Source organism: Macaca fascicularis, chromosome 12 (genome assembly GCF_037993035.2).
Source record: "Macaca fascicularis isolate 582-1 chromosome 12, T2T-MFA8v1.1".
NCBI lineage: Eukaryota > Metazoa > Chordata > Mammalia > Primates > Cercopithecidae > Macaca > Macaca fascicularis.
The window spans coordinates 114792707-114810625 of record NC_088386.1 but is presented as its reverse complement, the minus strand read 5'-3'; the positions used below and the strand labels follow the sequence as shown (position 1 = coordinate 114810625).

General features: G+C 55.0%; 1 protein-coding gene across 2 annotated transcripts; it reads right to left on the bottom strand.

The window, feature by feature from the left end:
• Positions 1-2291: 2291 nt before the first annotated feature.
• WNT6 (Wnt family member 6) lies at positions 2292-16990 on the bottom strand. 2 transcript variants are annotated; one of them, XR_006691161.3, is made up of 5 exons: positions 16701-16990; positions 5603-5823; positions 5046-5380; positions 2720-3515; positions 2292-2500 (listed from the first exon to the last, which is right to left on the bottom strand). XR_006691161.3 is itself a non-coding variant. In XM_045367740.3 (4 exons), the coding sequence occupies exons 1-4, from the start codon at positions 16778-16780 to the stop codon at positions 3054-3056; spliced, it is 1098 nt and encodes a 365-aa protein (XP_045223675.1). In that variant the 5' UTR covers positions 16781-16990; the 3' UTR covers positions 2691-3053. The 2 variants fall into 2 exon arrangements, 1 of the variants encoding a protein (XP_045223675.1); XM_045367740.3 differs by lacking the exon at positions 2292-2500 and having other exon boundaries at positions 2691-3515.
• Positions 16991-17919: the final 929 nt, after the last annotated feature.

Below are 17919 nucleotides of genomic sequence, written 5' to 3'. Positions count from 1 at the left end.
CCCTCAGGGAGCTTCATTTATCCTCTATGTGGACCATAATGTATTTCCACTGTCTCCTTTGGTAAGTTAACAGAGTTTCCTTTGGTCAAGGAGTTCTAAGTCCAAATTCTCCATGACTTCTCTGAAGCCCAGACATTTGACCCAAGGGAGCCAAGAAGAGGCAGAAAGGAAAACCCTGGCGCCTCAACCTTCCCACTGCAGCCTGACACCCCTCCCCACCATGAGCCTTGAGGGTTGAAGCAGGCTAGGTCACCAAGTGAATGCAGGGGCACTGCGGGGGAAGGACAGGGGTCCTGGAAGCCACAGTCTGTCACATCCAGAATAAGCTCCCTTTCCTTCTGTTTTATTTGAAGAACTGTGCTTTGCTCCCGGCGCCCACCCCGCCCCCCTGTGGTTCTAGAGAGGCTGTCAATTGCAGGCATCTCCCTAGACATCATCTCCCTGGACACCATTATTGGTTCAGGAATAGGCAAATGACCAAGCTGAACAGAAGTCCTTGGGACTTCTGTTGGAGACAACTGGGAAGGTCATTCTTCCTTTTTTTGGATCTAAGACTGCATATAGAGCTGTCATGGAGAAAGTCTGCAGGAGGAGACAATGAGGACAGTATGCCAAGAGAGGCAGAGATAAGCAGAAACAATAGATGCAGAGGTGAGGGAGAGGGAAGGAGATGAGAAAGAAGCTTGTGACACCATGTGAGCCCCTGGGTTCAGTTGTACCTGAATTCAAACTAACCTCTGGACTTCCCTGGTATAAGAGCCATTCATTAATTCTGTTTGGCCTCAGCTAAAAGTCAGGTACCTTCATTTGCAATCAGGGCCTGCCCAATATCTGCAAAGCATCATATGTCTATCCCCATTCTCACAGTAACTATCATTTATTAAACATATGTTTGACAAATTATGTATCATGAGCTATGCTACAGTCTTTCATATCTCAAAAAAAAAATTATCCCAACAATCCTGCGAGGGTGTGGGACAGATTATGATGGCTGCAAATTCTTTGCCACTCCTCCCATTGAGAGGTGGAATTAATTTTCCCTCCTTTTGAATTTTGCCTGGCTCTGTGACCTGTTTTGACCAATACAGAGTTACAGTGATGCTATGTAACTTCCAAAGCTGGACTTAAGAGACTTACAGCTTCTGCCTTCAAGTTTGGTACACTCTCTTTTAAAAGCCAGTCTTGGCCAGGCGCGGTGGCTCACGTCTGTAATCCCAGCACTTTGAGAGGCTGAGGCGGGCAGATCACAAGGTCAGGAGATCAAGACCATCTTGGCTAACACAGTGAAACCCCATCTCTACTAAAAATACAAAAAACTTAGCCAGGTGTGGTGGCAGGCGCCTGTAGTCCCAGCTACTTGGGAGGCTGAGGCAGGAGAATGGCATGAATCCAGGAGGCGGAGCTTGCAATGAGCCGAGATCCTGCCACTGCACTCCAACCTGGGGGATAGAGTGAGACTCCGTCTCAAAAAAAAAAAAAAAAGTCAGTCTTATGTAAGAAGTCTGACTATCCTAAGGCTAACATGCAGCAAGGAAGCCCAAGTTAGCCACATGGAGAGAATGAGAGCACAAGAGAAGCTCTGTGTCCTAGACATGTGAGTGGGGGCTTCTTGGACTGTCCAGCACAGCACAGCCAATACTGCAGCAGAATGCAGCCATGTGAACCCAGGCCAATGGTTCTGCTGCATAGAGCGGACTTACCGAGCTGAGTTCTGACAAATCATGACCTCAAAAATCCTGAGAAGTAATTACTTTGGGGTTGTTTGTTATGTAGCAATGGATAACTGAAACAGAGCGAAATCCCTTTGTATAAAGAAAATGAGGCTAACTTGGCCTATGTTGTAAAGTTCTAAGCAGCAGCACCAACTGCAAACCCAGAGTGTCTGACCCCAAAGCTCATTTTTTTTTTTTTTTGTCTTCCATACCTTCATGGGGGAATCATTCCCCATTGCAGTATTTGGACTGGAGGAAAGTTGGAGGCTCTGAGTCCTGGAAGCTGGGCTATGCCCTCCCTCTTTCTCTCTGGAGGAAGATGAGAGCTCAAGCTTCAGCTCTGGAGAATCCAGAACTGCTCTCTGTCTCCTCACTTTCACCATCAGCTTCCCAAGAGGAACCAGAAGGAAGGAAATATTACTGGGTGCCAAGAGAAATGTTGGGACAAACTTGCTTCCTCTCCCTCTAAGTGTGATTAGAAATGCTGTTCTGGGCAGTCTTTTCAATGTGAATGGGGGTGAAGTTAGTTTTGATGGTAACAAAACCTGGTGGAGCTAATAACATGTGTTCATCACATTCTACAGTTTATAAAGTGCTTTAATCCCATGGGCTTAGGTATCCCCAAAAGTTTACCCAGAAATTCCCCAGGAGTCACAGAAACAGACACAATCCCCTAAAAGTTAAGACAAGGACGAGTTTGAGAGCTGAGCATACCATCGGAAGCTTCTGATGCCCCTGTCCCTTTAAAAAGGAATTGCTAGTTCTTCTCCGGCTTGCAGATCCAGGCCCTAGATGTGTGACAGGAGTGAACAAGAAGAATACCAAGGGGGGATAGTGAGTTTCCAGGAGAGGCCAACCTGGTCGGGAGACAGGGACCCAGGTGATGGCCCCTAAGGTGCTAGTTCTAGCAAAACTACCTTCTTCTGGAGCCTGGCAGCCTGAAGATGGGTCTCCCCGCAAACTGTGGGTCCAGCCCTAGTGGTTTAAATACCTTTATTGATACTAACCTCACCCACCATCCCGTGGCCAGCAGTTCTGGGGAGCCCAGTATCCAGAGGCCTTTAGACTGACTTGTTGGTTTCCTCCTAGAGGCCAAGGGGAGAGAGGGCCTGTACAGTGTCCTTTAAACGCTCCCGGAGCGCCTTTTCGGGGCCGTCCGGCGCCCTGGGCCTTCGTAGGTGGGTGTTCTCTCAAGTCCGTCGCCTCACCATTTCCTGAGGCATGGGAGTTGGGCTTTGGCAGGGAGAGGCTGGGCTCGAGCGCCGCCCGGTGCCGGTGCCCTGAGGTCCCGGAGGTGCGAGCCACCGCTGCGCGAAGTCAGTCTAGGTGCCGGGCGGCGGGTCAGAGGCAGAGGCTGAGCTCCTTGCGCACACGGCAGCGGTGGCACTGCACTACGCAGCACCAGTGGAAACGGCACAGGCAGTTCTCTTCGAGCTGCACGCTCTCCTGGCGGTGCCCGCGGCCGCAGCACAGCAGGTCGCAGCCACTGAGGTCCGGGGCGCTGCTATTGCAGGCGCGGCCGCGCGTGCCGGGGGAGCCGGTGCGTCGGTTGGGGGCGCAGAAGTCGGGCGAATCAGCGGCGTAGAGGAGGTCCGCTCGGCCCGGCGGCTTGAGCGTGCGGACGGCGGGCAGTAGGGCCTTGCCGTCGTTAGTGCCCATGACGCGTGAGGCGCCGTGGAAGCGCTCCAGCAGCCGCGCGCCCACTTCGCGAAACGGAGGCAGCTTCTGCCAGCAGGTTCGCAGCGCGCACGAGCCCGACAGCCCGTGGCATTTGCACTCGGTGCGCGTGTGGCTCCGTACGGCCTGCGGGGAGCAGAGGGGCGGACGCATGTGGACAGATGGGGGTGCAGGGAAGGGCCCAGTGGATGGACAGAAAATAAGATTGGGAATGGGAAGTGAAAGGAAGAGGAAAATGCAGACAAAAGGAGACCGCAAGTTCAGGAGGAGGAAATCAAGGAAAGGACAGCTCGGAAGGGAGGAGCAGGAGGAATGGTGAGGATGGAGTAGTATGATGATGACGAAGCAGGGAGACGGGGGACAATATGCAGCGCAGAGATTCCAGGGTCCAAAGCCAGGGGGTGGGGGAGAAAGCAGAATGGACAGCAGGGATGAGATTCTCTCTGGAGGAGGGGGGAGGTGGCAGCTGTGGAGGCCTAGCCCCCTGCCAACCTGGCCCCCTCATTCCTACCCCTCACAGCCCCAGGCGGGGCTGAACAGAGATGCAGAGCCAGCCGCCTGGGCGTCTGTCTCCGCCATCCCGCCCCAGCCCTCTGGGCCTGTCCGGACATTCCTCTTCGGGCCCCCTCCTCTCCCTGCCCGATGCCTCAGGCCCGAACCCTAGAGGACACGGTATGTATGGCGGTGTCCCTGGAGAACCCTAGAACTGAGGCATAGGGTGCAGGAGGGCCGGCTGGGAATGCAGTACTGAGAGTGGAACCCAGGCGGCCTCTCCCCTATTCACTGTTTGAAGCAGGGTCTAAGATTTTCCAACCCCACCAAGGATTGATGGCCCAAGAAAATCATTTTTGGAAGCTCAGAATCCAGGGGCTAACCTGACCTTTTGTCCACAGCCTGAGTCTACCCTGCTCCCTCCTGGAACCATCACACCCAGACAACCTTCTTGCTCCTGAAGGAGAGCTCCTGGGGCTCTCCTCAATACAGAGGGGAGAGGAGAGGCTGCCATAGCTCTGGGCAGGTGAGACCTGGGCTGGGGTTGCTGGGCAGCCAGTTGGCAAGTGCCCAGAATTGGTCACAGCTGTCCTGGCCTCCACCTGACTCCCTCCAACCTCCACCAGGATTGGTTCCCTGTCCTTCGCTCTTTTCCATTGCCCCTCAGACATGTTCAAACTCTTTCTAGGCCTCTCTCACTCTCCCTGACTTCCCTCTACCCAGTCCCCAGACCTTGCCCTAGCTTCTATCCTGTCTTTCATCCCCACCTTTGTTTTATTCCTCTGCCCCTGCCCAGGCATCCAGACCCCCTACCCACTGCAAGCTTTGCTTCACCTGTCCTGTCTTGAAGCTGTGCCCTCTCTACCTGGGGTCACTAAAGACCCTCAGTCCTATTCCCTGAGTATCCCTTCCCCATTCTGCCCACTGTACCGCCCAGCATCTGGCCTTCTCAGACCCCCAAGTGACTCCTTCTTGAGGTTGGACACCCCTCCTCCCACATGTCCATCCATGCTTGCAGCCCGTCTTTCCGCACATGCCCACTCCCCCACACATTAACGCCCCCTCCACCTACACGCCCTCACTCCTGCCCACACTTTCTCAAGCACGCTCCTGCGGGCACACTCACATTTCCGCACACACTCACTCCGTCGTGCCCCTACGCACCAGCCGGCCCGCCTCGTTGTTGTGCAGTTGCACCAACGCGCGGATGTCTCCGCGTCCCCGCTTGTGCCGCGCGTCCATAAAGAGCCTCGACTTCTCGTCCCCGAAGTCCACGTCGTCGCCGCAGCCTCCCCACTCCCAGGCGGAGCTGCCTTCCGGGGAGCCCGCGGGGCCAGGGGGTCCGGGGGTGCCGGGCAGGCCGGAGGGCCGGGGAGGGGCCCGCCCGCGGGGCGCCTGGCAGCCGCACTGCAGCAGCTCGCCCATGGAACAGGCCTGCGTGACGGCGTGGCTGGCGCCCGCCGCGGTGATGGCAAACACGAAGGCTGTCTCTCGAATGTCTGCGAATGCAGAGGTGCAATCAGCACGGGTTGGGGCGGTCAGCTGGGGCCTGGGACCTGAAACCTGGGACCAGGGGCCTGGGAGGCAGGGTCCTTGCAGAGTGCCCAGATACATGCGACGGGGAAGTGGGGCTCAGGCAACTTCAGCGAACCAGCTCCCCACTCCTCGGGTCCCCCAGCCTGGAGAAAGCAGCCCCACTTCCGCCCCCTCCCCACACTGACCCTGCTGCAGGATGCGTCCAAAGGCCTTGCTGTGGCTGGAGCAGTTCCAGCGGCGGAAGCGGAACTGGAACTGGCACTCTCGCACCCCGAGCCGGGCGCCCCGGGCTAGCTCTGCCACTACTTCCGGCTCAGCCTGGCACAACTCGGCCTGCCTCCCGGCCAGCCGCCGTGCCTTCCTGCAGATGCTGATAGGGTCCATGACCAAGGGGCTGCCCACAGCCCTGGAAAGCAGATAATAGCAAGTCAGGGGTATAACCCTTATAAGGGCTTGGGGTGGAAGGGAGGGAGACCAGCCCTACTTAGCCCCCAGCCGGGAGCTGAGACATGCCCTCCCACCCTACCCCCAAACTGCACTTGAGATTGTCCTGCCTGGCTCTCCTACTATTCCATGTCTGCGTCCCCTCTTAACTAGTCTATTCTGATAATTGCTACAGAGCAAAGATTCAATCTTATCTTCCTGCGCACATCTTTGTAAATAAATCCTTATAGAAACTTGACTGAAGGTGAAAGCAGCTGGCACCAGGTAAACCAAAGTTAAAACTCAAACGTGTAGCCCAAAAGGGTGACAAGGAAAATAAATCACAGGAGAAAGATCAAGAAGGCTGTCAAGGGAAAGAAAGTATGTGTCATCAAGAGATACCAAAGAAAAGTAAGCAGTATCAAGGAATGATATGGTCCTAGTGGACCACAAGCTGGATATGTGTCAGCTGAACAGCCCGGATGAAAGGCAAGAACAATCCCAGGAAGAGAGAATGCCACAAGATGTCAGAATGGGTACGGAATGGAGCCTTGCTGAGAAAAGTCACACCCCCTCCGTAGCCCAAGTTTCTCCTGTAAAATGGGTGTGTTGGGCTTTCATCTCTAAGGTGGGACCTCCTACCCTGATATCTTCTGTGTCCCTGAACTGGAGAGCAGGAGGAAGGAGCTGGGGGCCAGGTCTCTGAAGCATTGTTGGAAAGTAGGTGACACTGACCCTTCTCCTGCTCCAGGATCTGTGGCTTTTTTTTTTTTTTTTTTTAAATTGAGACAGTCTCGCTCTGTCACCCAGGCTGGAGTGCGCTGGCGCGATCTCATCTTGCTGCAACCTGCACTGCCCAGGTTCAAGCAATTCTCAAGTCTCAGCCTCCCAAATAGCTGGGACTAGAGGCGTGCACCACCGTGCTTGGCTAATTTTTTTGTACTTTTAGTAGAGACAAGGTTTCACCATGTTGGCCAGGCCAGTCTCAAACTCCTGACTTCAGGTGATCTGCCTGCTTTGCCCTCCCAAAGTGCTGGGATTACAGGCATGAGCCACCACACACGGCCAAGGATCTGTTGCCTTCTCTGAGCAGAATGGCAGTGAACCAAGCCCTACCTATTGGGGTGACATCACTGCTGGGGGGCAGGCAACGTTTGGCTTGGTAGGGGAAGACTCCATGGGAAGTTTCATGCACTTCCAGAAATCCCTCCACTCCTGACATTCATTCTGCCTGAGGAGAGAGCTGACATTTCGTTTCTGTACAGCAGACCCCTGAAGGTTAATTCTGTAGGGATTCACACCTGGGGAACCACTTTCATCAGCTTGCTCCTATTTGAACACTTAGCTGGGATCCCCATCTCAAAGGAATGAGTAGAGCGTTTGGGAACAGAGGGTAATTAGAGACCACCCAAAAGTTCTTCAGCAGAGGGCAGAAAAAAAAAACTGGGTGGGGGTAGGGGTCCCAGGAGATAGAAAATATAGAGAATGCTGGTAGGTGGTGCCAGAGGTCAAGGTGGCCTACTTTTCAGTGTTGCTTTAGTGCATATCCGCCCCACTGTCCCCATTTGCTCCACAAGTACAGGCTGCCCAGGCATGTTCTGGCTCCACAACAATGAAATGTGATGGTCTTAAATAGAAGCAAGAGGAATTTAGGTCTTAAGGTAGAAATCTCAACACTAAGGACAGAAGTGCTTGAAGAGGTGGTGCAGGAAGATGTGTAATAAGCTCAGTCCTTTACGGTCTACAACACAAACACGTGTGTGTGCGCATGCATTCTCATGGCGCGCGCACACACTCACACACACACACAAAATCAGGTTGCTGCTGTCATCCTTACCCAAGTAGCTCAGGAACCAGATGTCTCTCAATGGAGAGGCTACAGTCCACATCTTCCTTCCTGTGTACTTAAGACCAGCCCAGCACTGGCCCCCACCCTTTCCCAGCCTAGATAAGTAAAGCAATGGAGGGTGGGTCAGGGCACCCCAGTGACCCAGTGACTTTTGAGAGTTGATTGGTCTCTATGGATCCATCCATCTATCTGTCCCTCCGCTGCCCATATATCCTACCTCATTATAAGAAGGATTGGAGGCAGCTTCCAACATGGCTGTGCAGGGTCAGGAGATAAGACCATGAGCTTTTTGAGCATTAGGACTGCCTTATTTTCCTTTGCATCTCCTGGAAGACTTAGGTACTTAGTTTATATCCTCCCCCAACCCCAATTTGTATTACAAATGAAATTGTATAGTATGAATTCTGTGCTATATGTGAATAATACCTGTAGTATATTATACAACAAACATCATTTAATATGTGGTTTTGAATGAATAAACAAGCCATCTAAGAGAAAGTTCTCACTTGAGCCCAGGCTCCTGTCCACATCTTATTTCATGACTCCTAGTTCATTTCCTCAAACATGCTCTTTTCCCCCACTGAGAGTCAGAGGCAGGGAATGAGTCCTCTCTGCAGTCATCCAGCTCCTTATGTCTGGGGCTCCACCTGTGAGTCGGGGACTCTGCAAGCTCATCTTCCCCACCCCCGCTGCCCCTACTTCTAAGTTCCCCAGCCCCTCCTCCTCAACCCTGCCCTCTGCTAACTCCCTACTTTCTCAGGGTTGACTGGCTTTATCTTCCCAAGGTTACTCTACCCCATCCTTCTCCTCTCCCTCCTCCTCCCTTAAGAAGGCAGGAGGGAGTGGAGATGAGCAAGACAGAAAGACAGAAACCTCTTGACCTTCTCTGTTTCGCAGGGACTAGAGACAGGGAGAATCATGAGGAGTATGGAGGCCAGGGACTTTCAGGAGGTGGGGCTGGGGCTGGGGGGCTGCCCCAGAGCCAGTTCCTGGTCTGGGTCTGGCTCCCCAGGCTGGCTGGCTGCCTGGGAACTAGACTTGTTTACAAGCTGGTCAGGGGGAGGGATGGGCAGTAGTAGCAGCTAGAATCCCAAGGGACCAGTTTGTTCCCTGCCCTCCTGTCCTTGCTCCCATCCTAAATACATAGGAAATGAAACTCCAGAAGGGGCGTGGCAGGGGGCATTGGGCAAAACACCAAGCTTTGCTTCCGATCTCTGGTTTCTGTCAACTCTGTGTGGGCTGAGCCACTCTGAGCAAGTCAGTTCCTTTTGTGGGCTTCAGTAAAACTGAGGAGTTAGCATGAGAGACTCACATACCCCCTATAACTTTGGCTTTTGACACCACATCAAGTAATATCTCCCCCATCCCCACTCACCTTTCACCTTCCTTCCTTTATGCTTCCTTAGACAGTGAACTCTGCTTTTCAGGCCTTTGGGTCAGCATTGGCCTGGGATCAGCCCAGAGAAGATGTGCTCCTTTGGGAGAATTTGCCTGTTTTTGGGTCTGACGCACAGTGGTGGTCATACACAATATATAGGATCTGGGATCCTCATCAAACAGCCATTCCTGGGCATAGAAAAAAATGAGGCTACCCCTGAAAGAAATAAGTTGCGGACAAGAAGGGGCAAGCCTATGGATGGTCATTCTAACCGGCTTGGCCTGCACCAAGGTCTCTCTACTAAGGACCATGGTTGGTAGGATCAATTGCCCAGGGATGTGGTATCAGGGGCCAGCCAGTCCCTGTTGGCAACATCTGTAGACCTAAGCCCTGGAGGTCCTAGATTTCTGGCCTAACCTACCTTTCCATCTCTTGAGTCAGAGGGACAAGAACAATGTCAGAGATCCCCCAGTTCAGCCCCACCCATGTCACCCTCGTTATGCAGATGAGCAAGACAGGAGACAACTGACTCTGGCCACTGGTGGGGGGATCCCTATTGCAAGACACAGTAGATGAATATTTCAAACACAAACAGTGCTGTAGGGAAATGGGCACGTTAGATATCAGAAGACTTCCGGTGGCCTCCCACAGCATCCTCCACACAGCCCCGTACTCCTAGCAGGGTTGATTAACTCCAAATATATTCCAGATAACATCGCTAAACTTCTGGACTCAGACCCACCCTAAGTCATCAAAATCTTAGCATCTCTCCAAACTCACCTCAGATCCCACTTGCCCTAAGGAGCCTCCCTGGGCCCCAATCCCCACCGACCTTCCTCCATGCATCTCCCAAGGTGTCACTCATTTGTGGCGGGGAGGGGAGTGTCTGTTATCCTGCCAGTGGTATAATTAATTTTTCATGTTTGCTTGTCTTATCTTTCCAACTAGGTAGAAAACTCATCAAAAGACAATAAGCTCATGCATGGGCATTCATGGAGTACACTCAGGGTTTTTTGGGATCCACCAGACTTGAGTTTGGATCTGGGCTCTGCCATTTGCTTGTTCTATGATGTTGAGTGAGTCCCTAGCATGTGAAGTTGGCACTTAGTCTTCATTAGATGGATGATGAAAATAGTAATATCCACCTCCCTCCCGGATTACAGATGCAGAGAACCTGTCCAGAGAGTGGGCTTCCTCCAACTACTGGTGTTTGTCTTCCCACTCACACCCTTATTCATCTTTTGAGCCTGCCCAGTTTAGGGCAAACCGTAGGGTGCAGGCAGCATTGTGGATTTCCAAGAACAACCTTTTCTCCAACTCTCTGCTATTTCTTCTCAGCTTGGATCCCTGCGTCTCCTCCTCCTCCATCCAGCCCTGCTCCTGGACCAAATGTACCCTCTAGGACCCTCCTCTTCCCCAGCAGGCCCTCCTGGGTGGATCACTGAGGCCAAAGGGATCACAGCCCACTGGTTGCCCAATGCCCTCTGAAGGATCTCCAAGTCAGCCTCCCTCTATTTCCCCGCCCCTGCTCCTAAGGTCCCCACACTGACCCCACCTCCCACAAGCCAGCAGAGGGAGCCCTGAGCCCTGGGGCTGTGGGTGGGGGTGGGGGAGGTTGGTGGTGGAGAAGGGGCAGAAAAATGTTGCCTGACGGCTGCTGAGGCGGCTGGGCCCGGGCCTGTGCCCGCCCGCCTGTCCTGTCCTGCTCTGTCTAACTCGGTAATTACTGCTCCCCCTCCCCCAGCCCCTACCCCCACCCAAACCACCACATCAAAGCCAGTGATGCCCAGCTCCATTAACCCCTGCCTCCCCACTGCCCCCCAGCTACCCCATTCCCCCCTCACCACTCCTAACTCAACTTGGTTCCCTCTGCCCTTCCTCACCCATCTGTCTTCATCACTCTTGGGAGAAGTGGAGGCATTCCCTTCTCTGACAGACTTCGCTGTGCAATGGGCTTCCTATTGGTCAGGGCTGAAGCAGGCGAAGGTGCCCCAGGAGACTGTCCTGGGCCCTCTACTCGCCCTATCTGAGGGTGGGACGGGGGAGCAGGAGAGGCCTGTGAAAGATCCTGTGCCCCTTTCCTGATCTCCCACCCCCTTACAAGAATGAGATACTGAGCCAGAGGTGGACTCAGTCCAGCTCTGAGCTGCCTGGATTCTGGGTGGCCAGGGGCAAGTCATCTTTTCACTGCCTGTCCGTGACCTTGCCGCCTTCACATGTAAGTGAAAATATTGGACCTGATTGTCTCTAAGTGCTTTCTAGATCTACTTTCTAGATTAAACAGAGGTCTCGGAGCTGGAGGAACCAGCCAGAGAGGCCAAGGTGGAAGCCTCCCAGAGGCCTTTCTCTCCCTCAGCTCCTCCTCTGGCAGTTCTGGAGAAGCACCCGAGGGAGTGCCTGGCCTAGGCAGGAAGGAGGGTGCAGGCTGGGGGTGCTGTCACTGACCCACAAAGGACAGGCGTCTATGTTCCGAGTGCCTCCAGCCACCCTTCCGCCAGCCTGACAACCCTGCCCTCGCCTCATCCCCTCCACAGTGGCATTTCTCCATCATAGTGCACATTCTGGAACCCCGCCTTGCTGGGCCTGGTGAGCAAACCTCCTGCTAACCTCTCCCCACCAACTCCTGGCTTCTGATGAGAACAGGGCAGGAGGGGGCTGCACCCCCCAGGAAACGTCTCAGTGCCAGAACTCTGGTGGGCTCAGGGCATGCTCTGGCCTGGATTGGGCCAGCCTCCTTCTGCCCCTGCCCTTTTCTGCTCACAGCCCCATTGTCTCCCTTCAGGGGAAGCTGCCAAGGCGGGAGGCCTGGAGGGGGGAATGGATGGCCAACCCACCCCCTTCTGCACCCCACCCTGGAGCTCAGCAGGGGCCAGCAACAGGACTGCCCGCAATGGGTCAGGGCCCCAGATAAAGACAGGATGGGAAAGGGTGGTCAGGCCCAGCCTGGGTTGGGGGTGGCAGCTAGAAAACCTGACTGCCACAAAGAAGCTGGGGTCCTTTCCCTGCCTCCCTGTGGGGCCAGATGAGGCTGTCCTAGGCCTCTGGCTCCCATTTCCTTTTCCAGGAGGGGGGTGGATGAAAGACAAGATGGGATGGGGGAAGGGAGTGACACTGGGTGGTGTTTTCCCTAGTGGAACAAGGGGAGGTTTAGTTTCTTTCATAGAAAATATAAAACAGGACTGGGCACAGTGGTTTATGCCTGTTATCCCAGCACTTTGGGAGGCTGAGGCAGGCAGATGACTTTAGGTGAGGAGTTCAAGATCAACCTGGCCAACATGGTGAAACCCCGTCTCTACTAAAAATACTAAAAAAAATTAGCTGGCGTGGTGTCAGGCACCTGTAATCCCAGCTACTTGGGAGGCTGAGGCAGGAGAATCACTTGAACCTTGGAGACAGAGGTTGCAGTGAACTGAGATCGCACCACTGCACTCCAGCCTGGGTGAGAGAGTGAGACACTGTCTCAAAAAGAAAGAAAAGAAAAGAAAGGAAAGGAAAAGAAAAAGAAGAGAAGAGAAAAGAAAAGAAAAAACAGAAAGAGGAAGAGGGAAGAGAGCGATTGATTTGACCATTCTATGAGAGTGAGCTATTTTCTACATTCATTGATTGGAGGTATAAATAACGATGGGTCAGATGTTGTAAAGAACTTCCTGGGGGTGGGCAAGGCTGGAGCAGGGAGCAGAGCAGAAGCGGGAAACTGGTGACTGGGAAGCTCTCCTTCTCTGCCTCACTCCCAAGACAGGGTTTGACAGGGCCACAGCATAGGCTGGATAACCTGGATGCAATGAGGCTGGACAAGATGACCTCCAGAGAGCCTGGCCAATGTCCTGGAATCTGGGATTCTATAATTCACAAAGATATTATTACAGATGAGAGAAAGACAGAGAGGCTGGAAGCAGAGTTTATTTTTATTGATTGATTGATTGAGACAGAGTTTTGTTCTGTCACCCAGGCTGGAGTGCAGTGGCATGGATCTCGGCTCACTGCAACCTCAGCCCCCCAGGTTCAAACGATTCTTCTGCCTCAGCCTCCCGAGTAGCTGGGATTATAGGTACCCACCACCACTCCTGGCTAACTTTTGTATCTTTAGTAGAAATGGGGTTTCACCATGTTGGCCAGGCTGATCTTGAACTCCTGACCTCAAGTGATCTGCCCGCCTCAGCCTCCCAAAGTGGTGGGATTTCAGGACTGAGCCTCTGTGCCTGGCCTGGAGGCAGAGTTTAGAAAGCATGCATCACATTGGAGTAAGGAGGGGGAGTGAAAAAGGTGGGAGAGAAACTTCTCAGGAACCTGGAGTCAGGTCTCCAAGCCAATTCCAAGGGCATGGGCCACACCCCTGCAGGACTCCCCTTTCCTGACCAAGACAGTCGAGTCACTCAAAGGTCCTGGGGTCCTCTCTGCTTCCAGCCTGGCTGCTGCTAGAATATCAGAGTGGGATATAAGAGGCCGCTGCAGCTGCTTTCCTGGCCAGCACTGGAGCTCTGACCTGGCCAGGATTCTCTGACAAGTAGGGAGAAGAAGGCCAGTGAAAGCAGGTGCTGGGCATCGGGGAACAGCCTGGAAGTCCCTACTGGGAAAGATGCCAGCTGAAGTGAGACTGGGGGGCTGGGGGAGTGGAAGAGCCTCAGGCCAGTGGGAATTATTGGTCCAACCCATCAACCCACACTTGACCTTGGAGGGCACTGGTGGGGTGGGGAGGGATCAGGAGTGTAAGCAGAGTCAAAGATCCAGGGGAAGGGGGTCTGGGCTCAGACCAAAGAGATGAAGTGTCAGAAATAGACAGGTGACCAGGCGCAATGGCTCACGCCTGTAAGCCCAGCACTTTGGGAGACCAAGGTGAGCAGATTGCTTGAGGACAGGAGTTTGAGACCAGCCTGACCAACATGGTGAAACCTTGGCTCTGCTAAAAATACAAAATTTCGCCAGGCGTGGTGGTGGGCACCTCTAATCCCAGCTACTCAGGAGGCTGAGGCAGGAGAATCATTTGAGCCGGGAGGTAGAGGCTGTAGTGAGCCAATATTGTGCCACTGCACTCCAGCCTGGGTGACACAACGAGACTCCATCTCAAAAAATAAAAAATAAAAGAGGCTGGGCGTGGTGGCTCATGGCTGTAATCCCAGCACTTTGGGAGGCCGAGGTGGGCAGATCACTTGAGGTCAGGAGTTTGAGACCAGCCTGGCCAACGTGGTGAAACCTTGTCTCTACTAAAAATACAAAAACTAGCCAGGCATGGTGGTGGGCGCCTGTAGTACTAGCTACTTGGGAAGCTGAAGCAGGCGAATCACTAGAACCCGGGAGACAGGTTGCCATGAGCCAAGATCGCACCACTGCACTCCAGCCTGGGCGACAGAACGAGACTCTGTCTCTAAGTAAGTAAGTAAATAAATAAATAAATAAATAAATAAATAAATAAATAAATATAGAAATAAAGAAAGAAAAACAAAATAAATAGAGGAGAGTGAAGGGGCCAAGGCAGGCAGGAGAGGCTCATTCCCTCTGAGGCACATCTGAGCAAGGCAGTTGGACACCTTATCACCGGGGCCCCTCACTCCTCACCCGGCACACCCTGCAGCTGTGGCCATGAAGGCCTCTGTGTTCTCCCACACCTGCCCGTGTCACCTCCTCCCCCACTCCCTTCTTCCTAGCTTCAGGGTCAGTCTCTCAGGGACCAGGCCGCTCTCCTTTGGCTTGGCTGCCACCCAGGAGTCCCTCCTGAACAAAGGAACCCCCACAGATATAGAGCCCAGAAAGGTGAATCAGCCTGTCCATGACACTCCACAAACCCGTCTCCAGCACCAACACTCTCCTAGGCCTCAGGGCTCCTAAAGACAAGGTATCTGCCTTCCAGGAGCAGGGAAGAGAGACCTAAAGGACTGTTGTCAGCCAAATGCAGTAACTAGCATAGTTGCCCAATGTATGTGATACAGTGGGAGCACAGAGAAGCCAATGGAAGGAGGACAAGGGGGCAGCTTCAGGGTGGAAGTGGTATTTTAACTGTAAGGATAAGAATGATTTAGACAGACGGGGAGGGAGGGGAAGGAAGACAATGGCCATCAGGGAGGGACCCCATCCCCATACCTTGAAAAAGGGCAAAGTTAGGAAAGGCGTTTATGGGGAAAAGAGATTCCTTTACAACATTTTCCTTGAAACTCTGGATTTTAAATTTAAATGAATCCCCTTTTTCAATCCTGGGGACCCTGGCCAGGAGAAGCTGGGTTGTGAGGAGGGCACCGCACATACTAAGTACCTCCTAAGGTCCTGTTATTCTACACGTCCTCCTACCTAACCTTCCCAGCAAGCCTGCCAGGTAGGGAGACTGTTATCCTATTTCCAGTCAAGACTGAGAGGTAGGGAAAGGAAGTGACTAGCCCAAGATCACAAACATAATGTTTAGATCTTAGATCTATCTGCTTCGAAGCTGCCACTGCATTATACTAAGCCGGATCAAAGGGCATGTGTTCCCTAGTTGGGACCTGGGTCGTCCTCGGTTCGCCCCTTCCGTGACACTCGCGTGGGACGGCTCTCCGCATCACGGAGGATTGCGGCCCGCCGCTCCCTGTGTGGGCATCCCACTCCCTATCTCTCCAGAGCACCGGGATCTGCCTCTCTTTCAAATCTGGGGGGCGAGGGAGGAGCGGAGGGTCGACAACCAGCCAATCACGTGGCAATATGCAAATAGGCACGACCCTGCCTTCTTAAGATTGGCTAACCCGTCAGCGTTGTAGTCCAAGTCCCTCCTCTCTAAACACTGAGCTATTCCGGGCGAGGGTTTGCGGCTCTGGAGACCAAGGGGAAAAAAAGTCCTCTGGATCTGGATCTCTGAGCCGTCCCGGCCGGGCACCCTCCTTCCCCGCTTCGGCCCCACCCCCAGGGCTCGAAGCTCCCGCAACCTTCACTGCCTAGGTGTCCCTTCTAGCTAGGGCCAAGCCTAGGAAGACGCCCCCGTCCCTTGGCTGACCAGGCCCCTCTCCCTTCCCGTAGGACCCTCCCGGTCCCTTATCTCCCAGGCTGCACATTTTTTTTTTCAGTCATGACCCCCACGTCTGGAAGGGCTGGGCGCCTGGGTCCCATTCCTTCCTCTCCTCCTTTTCCTTGCTCGGGTAGGACGAGGTAGAGAAAACCAGGGTCCTGACTCACTTTCCCCTTTATATTCCCTCTCTCGCCACTACGGTCCACTCCACAGGAGTCCGGAGAGAAGCTGGTGTGTTGGTAGGCAAAGCAGGGCGGGGAAGGGGCAGCTGTGTGGTCCTCTCTGCCTTGTGGCTTCCCACCTCGTTCCTGTCTTCTCCAAATCCAGCCCCCTACCCTGAATCCAGGGCCCTCCTCACACATTCTTTTCCTCGGGTATGTGTCTTTCCGAAAGCTCTTTCTTACCCACCCGCCTGTTCCTTGGTGAGCTGGGTGAGCGCATAACTTGGCGGGGGCGGGGGGAGAATCCGGGAGGAGGAAACACAATAGAATGTGCCCAGGGGTTAGGAACCTCGAAGTGGCGTTCAGAAAGGCCCCCGGTGGGGGCCAGAAAGCTGGGCTCTGAAAGCAGGTAGAGCCCGGAGGCTGCGGAACACCCCAATCGGTCCTGGGTCCCGGAGTCCCCACCCTCCAGCGTCCAGAGCCGCTCCAGGACAGCCGGACTCACCACCACAGTCCGCCGACGTGCGCTGGGCACAGGAGCAGCAGCAGCAGCAGCCCGAGGCGGGAGGGCGCGGGCGGCAGCATCGTGACCGCCCTACGGCCGCTGGGGTGGGCAGGGGTCGAGGCTGCGGAGCCAACCGCTGCGCGCGAGGGCCCGGGCTTCAGGGCGAGCGCGGCGAGCTCAACCGCGGCGGCCGGGAGGCGAGGGCTCCGGCGGCGGCGGGGGGGCCCATCCCGGGCTAGGAGGGCGCGGCGGAGGCGGAGAGCTTACGGGGCAGCCAGCGCCTGTGTCTCCTGCGGAGCTCGCTCGGGAGAAGAAATCAGAGCCGGGGGCGGGGGTGGGAGGGGAGCGGGGCCGAGGCGGGGGCGGGGGGCAGGGGGCCGAAGGGGGGTGGCAGTTGCGACAGTCAGGCGGCGGGACTCTGGGGAGCGAGCCGTGCGCCCCGGGGCGGCGGGCGCGGAGCGCGGTGGAGGGCGGGAGCGGGGTGCCGGGGCGGGGCCCAGCGCGCTTCTGGCTGTGGGACCCGCCCGCCTCGCCCCCTCGCCTCGCCTCTCCCGGACTTCGAGTCCCCCGCCGCTCGCGGCCGCCAGGAGTCGGGGGCAAGGAAGAGCGGGGAAGAAGAGTAGAGAGGGGTGAAGGGGGGAGAAAGAGGAGCTGAGGAATGGGGGACGGGCTGGAAGGGAGACGTTTGACAGGTTTGTTGACTGTAAAGAGAGAAAACTTCCCAGGAATGAGGGAGTTTGGGGCGGGGGGCGGTGCAGAGGGAGATGCTGGCGCGGAGGCAAGAGAGGAAGTTGGCCTGGGGCGCGGGGTGCTTCGGCGAGGGTTGTCAAACTGGACAGCCCGAAAGGCGGATGCTGGAGGGGTCATCTCTTTCCGTGTCCCTCTTCGGTGCTGCACGCCCCTTCCTCAGCCTCTCCTTGAAGAAGGGAGGAAGCCATGGGCCTCCGCTCTCGCTCCCCAGCCATTCCACCTCTCAAGCCCGCGTTCCGGGGCGGGGAGGTGGGGGAAATGAGACGGCAAGAGGAGCCGCTCCAGGGCGTGCGCGCAAGCGCTGGCACGTGTAAGCGAGCGGGAGAATGCAGGTCGCAGACTTTCAAGAGATCGAGGGGTCAGAATTCGCTGCAGCCCGGCCTCCCGTGTCCACGGGTCTCTGCCTCGAGTTCCTCCCCCAACCTGGCCCGGGTAGAAGGGGTGGGAGAGCCAGCTGCAGGTGAGATGG

Coding starts and splice junctions, on each gene's coding strand:
- WNT6 (XM_045367740.3), bottom strand. CDS start 16,780: ATGCTGCCGCCCGCGCCCTCCCGCCTCGGGCTGCTGCTGCTGCTGCTC. Junction 5,824..16,700: donor CACGTCGGCGGACTGTGGTG/GTGAGTCCGGCT, acceptor TCTGCTTTCCAG/GGCTGTGGGCAGCCCCTTGG. Junction 5,381..5,602: donor TGGACGCATCCTGCAGCAGG/GTCAGTGTGGGG, acceptor CTGCATTCGCAG/ACATTCGAGAGACAGCCTTC.